This window comes from Microcaecilia unicolor, chromosome 2, assembly GCF_901765095.1.
Source record: "Microcaecilia unicolor chromosome 2, aMicUni1.1, whole genome shotgun sequence".
Taxonomy (NCBI): domain Eukaryota; kingdom Metazoa; phylum Chordata; class Amphibia; order Gymnophiona; family Siphonopidae; genus Microcaecilia; species Microcaecilia unicolor.
Window position 1 is genome coordinate 511,220,012 of NC_044032.1, and position 12,021 is coordinate 511,232,032.

General features: G+C 41.6%; 1 protein-coding gene across 2 annotated transcripts in view; it reads right to left on the reverse strand.

Moving 5' to 3' along the window:
• The window catches only part of TAPT1 (transmembrane anterior posterior transformation 1), a 142,590-nt gene that overhangs the window by 47,858 nt on the left and 82,711 nt on the right, over positions 1 to 12,021 (reverse strand). For both annotated transcript variants that reach the window (XM_030191214.1, XM_030191213.1), the window contains exons 4-7: positions 9,348 to 9,510; positions 7,615 to 7,750; positions 3,837 to 3,934; positions 3,465 to 3,534 (exon numbers count right to left, since the gene is read on the reverse strand). In XM_030191214.1, the coding sequence (XP_030047074.1) occupies positions 3,465 to 3,534; positions 3,837 to 3,934; positions 7,615 to 7,750; positions 9,348 to 9,510 (467 nt within the window). The remainder of the gene's footprint in view (positions 1 to 3,464; positions 3,535 to 3,836; positions 3,935 to 7,614; positions 7,751 to 9,347; positions 9,511 to 12,021) is intronic.

Below are 12,021 nucleotides of genomic sequence, written 5' to 3' on the forward strand. Positions count from 1 at the left end.
TATTTCCCTCTGCAGAATGCAAATAAATTCATATACTTTCCACAATGTGATTTTCCGGATTTAATTTGTGATGTGCTATCTCTCACTGTTACCAATAACCTACCCTTCAATTATGGGCTGCTCATGTCTTTGTCAGTGGGCAAACTTACAAAATCAGCAAGGGATCAAATACTTATTTCCCCCACTGTACCTTTGCAAAAGTTAGCAAACAATCCGCAAATCGATGGCTAGATTTACTAACCTGCATTAATGGATTATCTTGATCCACTTCAATCTGGCTTTCGCCCTCTTCATTCAACTGAAACAGCACTTGCTAAAGTCTCCAATGACCTGTTCCTGGCCAGATCCAAAAGGTCTCTATTCTATCCTCATCCTTCTCGATCTGCTGCTTTTGACACTATTGATCACAGCCTATTCCTTGATACGCTATCCTCACTTGGATTTCAGGGCTGTTCTTCTCTGGTTTTCTTCTCATCTCTCCCATCGTACTTTTAGTGTATACTCTGGTGGATCCTCCTCCACTTCTATCCCACTGTCAGTTGGTGTACCTCAGGGATCTGTCCTGGTAACTCTTCTTTTCTCCATCTATACTTCTTCCCTTAGTACTCTGATCTCATCCCATGGTTTTCAGTATCATCTTTATGCTGCTGACTCCCATCTACCTCTCTACACCAGAAACTTCAGCAGGAATCCAGGCCAAAGTATCAGCCTGCCTGTCTGCCACTGCTGCTTGAATGTCTCACCGCAATGTGAAACTAAACATGACCAAGACTGAGCTTCTTATCATTCCCCCTAAACCAACCTCTCCTCTTCCTCCATTCTCTATTTCTGTGGATAACACTCTCATCCTCTCTGTCTCTTCAGCTCCTAATCTTAGACTCCTCTCTCTCCTTCTCTGCACATATTCAGCAGACTGATAAAACCTGTCATTTCTTTCTCTATATTATCACCAAAATTTGCCCTTTCCTTTCTGAGCACACTACCAGAAACCTTATCCACACTCTTATCACCTCTCACTTAGACTATTGCAACTTGCTTCTCACAGGTCTCCCACTTAGCCGTCTCTCTCCTCTTCAATCTGTTCAAAATTCTGCTGTACGACTTATATGCTGCCAGTGTCGCTATGCTCATATTAGCCCTCTCCTCAAGTCACTTCACTGGCTCCCTATCCATTTTCGCATACAGTTCAAACTCCTCTTATTTACTTATAAATGCATTCACTCTGCAGCTCCTCAGTACCTCTCCATCTCATCTCTCCTCCCGGGGAACTCAGTTCACTGGGTAAATCTCTCTTATCTGCACCCTCCTCCACCGCTAACTCCAGACTCCGTTCCTTTTATCTTGCTGCACCATATGCTTGGATTAGACTTCCTGAGCTGGTCTGTTAAGCTCCATCTCTGGCCATCTTCAAATGTAGGCTAAAATCCCACCTTTTCGATGCTGCTTTTAACTCATAACCCTTACTCACTTCGTAGATGACGGCAGAAAAAAGACCTGCACGGTCCATCCAGTCTGCCCAACAAGATAAACTCATATGTGCCACTTTTTGTGTATACCTTAACTTGATTTGTATCTGTCATTTTCAGGGCACAGACCATATAAGTCTGCCCAGCACTATCCCTGCCTCCCAACCACCAGCTCTGGCACAAACCGTATAAGTCTGCCCAGCACTATCCCCACCTCCCAACCACCAGCCCCGCCTCCCACCACCGGCTCTGCCACCCAATCTCGGCTAAGCTTCTGAGGATCCATTCCCTCGGAACAGGATTCCTTTATGTTTATCCCATGCATGTTTGAATTCCGTTACCTTTTTCCTCTCCACCACCTCCCGTGGGACAGCATTCCAAGCATCCACCACTCTCTCTGTGAAAAAATACTTCCTGACATTTCTCCTGAGTCTGCCCCCCTTCAATCTCATATCATGCCCTCTAGTTCTACCGCCTTCCCATCTCCGGAAATGGTTTGTTTGCGGATTAATACCTTTCAGATATTTGAACGTCTGTATCATATCACCCCTGTTTTTCCTTTCCTCCAGGGTATACATGTTCAGGTCCGCAAGTCTCTTCTCATACGTCTTGTAACGCAAATCCCATACCATTCTCGTAGCTTTTCTTTGCACCGCTTCAATTCTTTTTACATCCTTAGCAAGATACAGCCTCCAAAACTGAACACAATACTCCAGGTGGGGCCTCACCAACGACTTATACTGTTCATTACCCTTATTTTATCATCCCCACCTTAGTAATTCCCTTATCTCTTATTTGCCCTGTTTGTCCTAATTAGATTGTAAGCTCTGTTGAGCAGGGACTGTCTCTTCATGTTCAAGTGTACAGCACTGCGTACGTCTAGTAGCGCTATAGAAAAGATAAGTAGTAGTAGTATTATGCATTAATTTGCTATTAATGCAAACTTTTTAGTAAATAAGATCAACCTCGCTCTACTGCGAGATAATTACATTTGTATACAGTAGCTATTTCCTTGTTCCTGGAGAGTTAGTGGGTTTAACAGACTTGCCCAAGATCACAAGGAGCGGCAGTGGGATTTGAACCTCACTTCCCTGGTTCTCAGTCTGCTATTCCTCCATATGATTAGCATTTCTGGTTACCTTCAAATCATGTGAGATGATTAATCTTAGATTTCTCATTTTAACTTCAGAGCTGATTCCATTCAACACCAATTTTGACAGGAATGTACAAGGTCTAGAACTTTCTTCTGCAAGGCTCCACATTTGTGCAATGGGTTACCCCAAGATTTAATCAAGCAAACGACAACCATTTCAGCAAGGCTTGAAAGCTTTATTGTTTACTCAAAATTTTAGTGTATGAATGACTTGACTTACAGAGTAGGTTTGACACATTTGAAAGGACAGTTTGACTGGGGAGGTTAAAGAGTGATATACAAAGGTTTCCTTTAGATTTAAACCTATGCTTAAACTTTGGTTAAGTGATTATTGTTTAATGACTGAGTGGAACAAACTGTTGAGAGAAAGCATACCTGGATGAATGGTACACTAAATTCTCATAAATAAATCAAATACATTTCTGGGATGGGTCACTCAACCTATTCCTCACCCAATTCACAATTTTCTGTTCTATTCCCATATATTCCAGCTTCTACATTAGTCTGCTACATAGAAAACCAACTTGAAGTCCACAGATACACAACATCTACTCCGGCTTCCAGATCCACTATGTTAGTCTAGTGATTGCAACCTCTGGATGTTACACTCAGATACACTTCACGCAGTATTTTTATGATAGAAGTAATCTGAATTTTATGACCAAAATCCTTTACTAAGAACATTTGACTGATGGTCATAAGAGGCAAAGATACTTCTTATCAGCTAAAATTCATGTATGTTCAAATACACATGAAAATCACACATTACACATAATAGAAAATCATGCCAGAAATATGTTCTGAAACAGCAGATGTTTATTTAACATCCCATGTAATGTACATACCACTGTTTGACATCTGAAAGAGATTGTTCTTCTCAAACTTCTTGAAAACACTTCCTTTTATTTCAACAAACTGTAATTTAAGCATTAACAATTAGTTCTCTAAAGCAATCAATCTGTAGATGCAATGCACTTTCTTGGGCATCAGGGACAACACAAAACTGAGCCATCCAGCTACTTAACTTCTTATCATATTACTGCATTTCTTTGAAATAGTAAAGGGTGAACTTACATGGCAACGTATACAGATGGAAAGCTATTTTAATGTGTTATGGACTAGTGATATTAACTGATGTTAGATCATCATTATTTCATCATTGCTATCACTGCTAGTTACTGTTTAAGGGTGCAGAGATAATAAAATAAAATACTTGCATTATTAGACATCATAATGGTAAGCAACGACTTGTTGTGGGAGTTGAAGGCTACATTAAGTGTTGTTGCTTGAACCAGAATGAGAATGGCATGTAAAACTGAAAACAGGCATGTTAAGGAAAATACATTTGAGTGCTATAATAAGGAAATAATAATAATAAAAAATTACTCTCCATATATTTTTTAATTAATTTCTACTGAGCATCTTTCCATTGCAGAGTACAACTTCATAAAACAAGATCCCTAGATTATAGGAAGGTGCCTTTTTTTTTTATAAAGGCACATAGCATCTGTGTGTCTGTATACAATGCTAGTACAAACCCCACAGAACCTAGATTGTGTTTATGAACTTGCCAAACATGGACAAAGCTATGAGACTGGATGAGATATATTCCAGGATTCCAAAGGAGCCTGGGAAGCTTCTTGTTAATCCACTCATCATTGGAGAGGAAAAAGGTTCTATAAGATTGGTGAAAGGTGGCTATGGTCAATCTTCACGAAAGTAAGAAAAGAAAAGAGGTGGGAAACTACAGGTCAACTTACATTGGTGGTGTGAAAAGTAATAGAGATACTGTTGAAGGAAATTTAATTTAAATTTAATACAAAGTTATAGTTTGCTAATACTTTGGCCATACTTCAGTAAGGACACAGAAGGAGAAATTTAAACTTACTGGTTAATTTCCTTTCCTAAATTCCCCCAGGGTAGTAGGATACATGGATTACATACCCTATCATAAGATGGAGACAGAATAAAAAAAAAAAAAAAAAGCACAGAGCTGACCTCATTCCCCTGTGTCAGAGCTAAATATCCAGGATATAAAAATTGACAAAAAAATTTAAGTTACCCTCTCTGGTAAAATGGGTGACCAGGTTGTGGTATATTTGTGAAATAGAATGGTTGATGGCAGTTCACAATCACACCATGGCTAAATGGGAAAATATTTGGTCCCCCCCACCCCCCCTATTTGCTTCATTGTTCTTCATGATCTGTTCATCAATTGTTCTCTGGGCTCTTTGGAGTGAGCAATCTTTGGTTTGGGGAATGTCATGGGAGGGACTTATCTAGGACTGATGATGAACCCAGTAAACTTTAAGTACGTGTTTGGGTGTGGGATGGTTTTGAGGGAGGGGGTTCATTGGGGAAAAATATTCTAAAAAATGTTTAGAAGTTTTTCTGAATTTCTTTGTTTGCTTGATCCAAGTGATGTATTCTTGCCATATGCCTTATTTTGCCCGTTCAACCGTTTTCTGATGCATATTATGTACTGTTCTTTGTTGCTTGGATTTCAATAAAGACCTCTCAAAATTAAAAAAAAAGAAATTGGTTTTCTTCAAGCTACTAAACAGCAATCAGAACAAACTTTAATGCAGTAAAAAATGTTTCTCTTTAGCCAGTAACTCAAAGATGAAATAAGACTTGAAACCAAGGGTAAAATTAATCCCAAATAATTCCAGAATGGGAAATAATGTATTTGTCATTTTATCAGCTGTCATAACTTTCCTTGATGGGTTCCATTCTGTTCTGCTAGGAGCGAAGAAAAGGAACTTAACAATTAAGGTTAAATTTAACTTCCTTATCATCCATACCAGACTAAGTACCTAAGTTCCACCTAGACTGCACAGAAGGAAGCCACAAGAGCTCTCAGGAATCTTGTGCCCAGGCAGAGACTTTCATGGTCAGAATGCCCAAGCTTAACTGTCTACAATGGAAATACAATGGAGATTCTTCCTCTTTTTCCCCACCACAATAACTAATAAGACGGCTTCCCAGTGAAAAAGCTTGCCTAAAGAAAAGCAATGATGACAAGCAGCACTGGAAAAAAAAGAAAAAGAAGGTGATGATGGAAGAATCATCCGACCCTCCTGATTCAGCTCTGGTTAACCAGAGAGTTACCACAGGTAGAAACCCTGGGAGAACATAAGAATAAACTATAAATGGAAGGAGGTGGAGTACGAAATAGTCAATTAACTCATATTTCTCACACCAGATCAAAAGTTAGAGGAAAGTGGGAAGTGGACCAATGACTCCAGGGAGACGGGATACCAGAATCATTTTGAGACTCCTGAGGCAGGCCTGTGGCCGAAACACGGTACTGTGTCGAGTCTGTGAATAAAGTGGTACTCTATACATCAGTATCCCGTCTCCCTGGAGTCATTGGTCCACTTCCCACTTTCCTCTAACTGTTGTTCTCTCGTGGGAGTTAGTGTTCATCCACCTCGGTGGATCACCTCCTCCTTCACACCAGATCAAACACATAGGACTCATCAGAAGAAAAGTACCTGGGATCCTCCTCTTCCTCCCACGAATGCTCATCTTCAGTATCGGGCAAGACATCTCTCAGAGCAGTCCGAAACTGAGCCTGCTCGACGCCAAGGAACGACGTTCTCGATAGCGGTGCCGAGAAGTTGATGCCCGTCTGGACTCTGGTGAAGCTTCCTCCACCGACGTCGAAGGGGAATCGACCTGGGTGGCAGGCGGCACCGAGGACAGAGACCTCACCACAGGCGAAGGGCCAGATAACCGCTGCAGCAGACGGTATGGAAGGTGCAAGCACCCCTGACACCGTAGCAGACTGGTGCAGTAATCCTTCCAGAAGCTCTGGAAGCAGGGCCCTGATGCTCTTGTCGAGAGCCGCTGTCGGACAAAGCTGCGGGGTCAATAAAGCAGCTGGTGGCAGAATCTGTCGAGGCTTGGGAGCAGGTACCGTGCTGCTAGACCAACGAATCGGCACCCCCTGAATAGAGGGAGAGCGATCCTCTCGGCGCAGACGCTTCTCGGGTGCTGAATCCCTCGACGCCCCAGAGCTCCTGGCACCGAGTGTCAAAGGAGAACGATGACGGTGCTTCTTCGCCTTCTCGAGACTCCTCGGTACTGATAAAGAAGATGTGGAATCCTCACGTCTCCTCAGGGCCGGGTCCGACGAAGGTCAGTCCTAGGGGCCTGCATAACAGGAGGCCTCGAGACAGGTAAAGACCCACTCGGTGCCTCACTGCTCCCAGCACAAGTTGGTCGTTCCACAGCCATTACCTTCTCTCCCGACGTCGATGCGTCCCTCAATGTCGATGCCGCCGACCTCGGTACTGATGTCGAAGGACCGGAACGAGCCCCAAAAAGCTTCTCTCGTTGAGACACTTGAGTCTGTTTCTTAATGCGAAGACACAGACTACAAGCGGCTAGTCTATGGTCGGGCCCAAGGCACTGGATACACCAGACGTGGGTATCGGTACCCGAGATGGTCCGGTTGCACCGAGTACAACATTTGAAGCCGCTGGGTGTCTTTGATGACACGGAAGGAAAAACGGCTTTGGCGAAATCAATAGACGTGATCGTGCCAGTTAAAAGAAAAAAGGGCATGAAAAGAAGGGGACCCGACTGCGTCGGAAAAAAAAGGAAACTTAAAATGAGCCAAAAAATAAAGAAACTACGGGAAGTTTGTTTGTTTTTTAAAAGGTAAATAGTAACTAAAAAGAAAAGAAAAAAGGCAAAAGCCTCAAAACAAAATAGACTCTTTCCCGGGCCTGAAAGGAGCAGGGAAAAAACTCGACTGCACCTCAACGCGGAGAAAAAATAACTGAGCGGGAACGACAGGGTGTAAATAAACAGCAAAGCTTGGATGGGTATAAACAGATTCATCTAAGGAGGAAATATTTACATTGACTGATATATATATATATAGTTTTTTTTTTTACTTCTAGCCTACCTGAGGTGAAAGCATGAATACAGGGTAATCTAAGAAGATCCTAAGACTTCAGAATTTGCCTTTCAAATAAAGGATACAAACATAGAGAACTGCCATGAAGAAATGAGGAATCACGCCAATATGGGCTGTTTTTCTTTCCTTGGGTTCTGTAGCTGTCCAATACAGAGCATCCAAAATATCTTGTCCAAAGGAAGAAAAGAGACGATCAGCAACCTACAAAAATAAGATGTAAATGAGTAACCCTTTTCCTTAATAAATCTAATTACACAGAGCAAATATAAGTCCTGTTAAGAAATCTCTCAAAAATTATTCATATCTCACTGAATGCTCACAAATGAAGGAATAAGAATCTGGAACATATATAGGACAATTGGGAAACTGACATCTTTGTTAAAGGCTTTGTGAAAATATCAGTGCCACATCTGGACTGGTATTCCTCACCCTCCGTTTTCTTCCATCTTCAAATCTGCTTGCTCAGGCAGCATGTCTCAATCATTCAAGCTCAAGTTTCCTCAGATACTAATGATGTGCACTTTTGTGTCAAGTTAATGAACCAAAATTTTAAAATTAGTAGATATCTCATAACTGCTCTTCGGCCAGCAAAGACAGGGTCTGTATCTGCTTTCCTTAATGATGAACCCAAGGCTCCACTTCACAGAAAGTCTAAGGAAACTAATTTTAAGATGTTAGGCTTAAACTCATATGTATCTCAAAAGACAATTGTCCCTACAATATTGATGTTTGTTCACTCATCTGCTAACATTCATATACTTGTATACTTATTTAAATGCATTCAAATATAATCATGCCTGTGCCCGGAGGCCAATGAACTCCTAAAACCTCAAGCACTAAAACTATGCAAAGCTTATCTCTGTGTATATTCATTATTCAATAAGGAGCCTATATAAATTGTATGAGTATTGTAGGGACAACTGTCTTTTGAGAAACATATGAGTTTAAGCCTAACATCTTAAAATTACAGTTTCCTTATACCTTATGTAAAATAAATGTGATCATCTTGTGATCAATGCACTATTACTGTGACTATAAGATAAAAAAATAGTTTGAATGTTTATGTATTTACGTAAGTGTACAAGTTTATGGGAGAGTTAACATCTTTTAGTATCTTTAAAGATTAGGATACAGACAGAGACCTTAGTTTTCTTTATAGGTAAAATAATTGTCACGTTTTTGTTGTGACCATCACTTTATTGGATTGGGAGCACTTGTTTGCTCACTGTTGTTCATTTGAACACATGGGAGATTTTCAATGAAAGAGAAACCCATCCACCCTCTAGGGATAGCCTTAAACTTCGTGTGGGCATTCTGCTTGGGTGAATCTTACCTCTGAGAATTTCTCCATTTCACACAAATATTTTAACATATATATTTTTTGGTTTATAAGAGATCATGTGAAGCTCTCTACCTATACCCTTTTCTGTTTTTTTTTAAGACAGTTCTAAATAAAACCCTGCTTTGTAGTATTATTGATTGATTGTTACCAGTGGTATAGAGGGGGATTGTATATTTTATTTTTGGTTTATCAAAAACAACAAGGCATATAGAACGTGTTCACATGTTACTTGAACTAAAAATCCAAGGAGCATTCAAGTACTGCATTTCAAGTCCATGTTATTAGTGCACAACTTTCATTTTAAATGCTCCCTGGAACAGAGATCTGACCTCAGATGCCACGATGGGGAATTTGAAATGGAAACCAAGAAACTATTACTTGAAAAGAAATCCTTAAGTGATGTACTTCTACTTCAAAACACCATACCTTTCAATCAGACATGCTTGATAAGCTTACCTCCAACATGTTGTAGATGATGTACAGTTTTATGACAGATTGTCCTCTTATCAGATGGTACATCATGGAGTAGTCAACATAGTGCATCATGAAGTAGCAGATTACCAATATGACCCCTTTTAAAATGTCACACACTTGAGCAGGCTGCAGCACACGTCTATCACTGAAACATGAAGAATACAAATAAAAGTTTAATATTTCAAAATATGTCGTCAAATTGTGCATTTTAAAGGCTTATTCTAAGAGTGATGATGTTAGCTGATCATGTTGATTGAGTTTAATTATTAAAATCTCAGGGGGGTGAGACCTAGGTGCCTGAAAGAGAACTGGATGGGAGTAGGAGGGTACAAGGCAGAGTTTGCCTAGCGCATACAATACCCTTGCATTCGTCCACCCAAAAACTGCATGATCTAAATCAGATGATGAAGTCATATAACACACTAGATCAGGGGTAGGCAACTCCGGTCCTCGAGAGCCACAGGCAGGTCAGGTTTTCAGGATATCCACAATGAATATGCAGGAGATAGATTTGCAAGCACTGCCTCCATGGTATGCAAATCTATCTCATGCATATTCATTGTGGATATCCTGAAAACCTGACCTGCCTACGGCTCTCGAGGACCAGAATTGCCTACCCCTGCACTAGACTGACAAGTAATATCTTTCTAACTCCTAGCCAAGCCTAACAGAACAAATGTAAGTTGAAGATTAAAGATTGTTATCTGCAAAGGTACATACTGTATTCTTTGAATTTATAAATACAATAAACAAGGGTACAGATTTATAAGCATTGACAGAATTTTGTGTGTATCATGTCTAATTTGCTTCTATATAAAACTCACCACCTCCTTGCGATTAAGAGTTTTAAGGGCCTTGTTTACAAAGAAGAGCTAACGTTGTAAGCGCACATTAAAATTTAGCGCGTGCTAACACTACAGACACCCACATATTCCTATGGGTGTCTCTAGCATTAGCGCGCACTAAAAACGCTAGCGTACCTACAGCGCAGCTTAGTAAACAGGGCCCAAAGTGTCATACTAAATTAACCTTAGGCATTCAAAGATGGGAGAGATGACATCCCTTTTGTTGGTGTAAGGGCAAATCACATCAGCCATGCTATTTCCACAGTGATTATTTTGTTTAGTATTTCCAATCCCCTCTGTGTATGTGTTTGTGTGTTGGATGTGTGACATCTGTGACTGAGAGTAAAGAAGAAAGGAAAGAGTTTGAAAGTTATTCACGCTCGGAATAGACTTCCCGAGCCTGTACGTCTAACCCCGTCTTTGGCTGTTTTCAAATCCAGGCTATAAGCCCACCTATTTAACGCTGCTTTTGACTCCTGTTTGCCTGTCCTATTTAGATTGTGAGCTCTTTGAGCAGGGACTATCTTTTCATGTATGGTGTACAGTGCTGCATATGCCTTGTAGCGCTATAGAAGTGATACGTAGTACTACTACTACTATTACACATTTCTATAGCGCTACTAGACTTACGCAGTGCTTACAATCTAAATTGGACAGACGAACAGACAGCTAGGGGTGGGAAATTGCAGTGGTAGGGGTGATAAGTGAGGGTGTTGAGTAAGAGAGTCATGGTTAGGAGTCGAAAGCAGTAGCAAAGAGGTGGGCTTTAAGCCTAGACTTGAAGACAGCCAGAGACTGAGCCTGACGTACTGGCTCAGGGAGTCTATTCCAGGCATAGGGAGCAGCGAGATAGAAGAACGGAGCCGGGAGTTAGCAATGGGGGAGAAGGGGGACGACAGGAGACTTTTACCCAGCGAACGGAGTTCACGGTGAGGAGTGTAGGGAGAGATGAGAACGGAAAGGTACTGAGGAGCTGCGGAGTGGATGCATTTGTAGGTCAAAAGGAGAAGTTTGAACCGCATGAGGAAGCGGATAGGGAGCCAGTGAAGCGACTTGAGGAGAGGGCTAACGTGAGTATAGCAACTCTGGCGGAATATAAGACGCGCAGCAGAGTTTTGGACAGATTGAAGAGGAGATAGATGGCTGAGCGGGAGACCAGCGAGAAGCAAATTGCAGTAGTCTAGGCGAGAGGTGATAAGGGTGTGGGTAAGGGTTTTGGTAGCGTCCTCGGAGAGGAAAGGGCGAATTTTGTTAATATTATAGAGAAAGAAACGACAGGTTTTGGCAATCTGCTGAATATGAGCAGAGAAGGAGAGAGTGGAGTCAAAGATGACTCCAAAGTTGCGCGCAGACAGGACAGGGAGGTTGAGAGTGTTATCTACCAAAATAGAGAACGGGGGGAGAGGAGAGGCAGGTTTAGGGGGAAAGAGGAGAAGCTCGGTTTTGGTCATATTTAGTTTCAGGTGGCGGCGAGACATCCAGGCAGCGATGTCAGACAGGCAGGCCGATACTTTGGTCTGGATTTCAGCTGAGATATCCGGTGCGTAGAGGTAGATCTGGGTATCATTAGCGTAAAGGTGGTATTGAAAGCCATGGGATGAGATCAGAGCACCAAGGGAAGAGGTATAGATGGAGAAGAGGAGAGGTCCTAGGACAGATCCTTGGGGTACACTGACTGTTAGCGGGATAGATGTGGAGAAGGAACCACCAGAGTATATGCTAAGAGTACGTTGGGAGAGATAGGAAGAGAACCAGGAAAGAACAGGGCCCCGGAATCCAAGAGAGTAGTAGTAGTAAAGGTGCAATTCCTA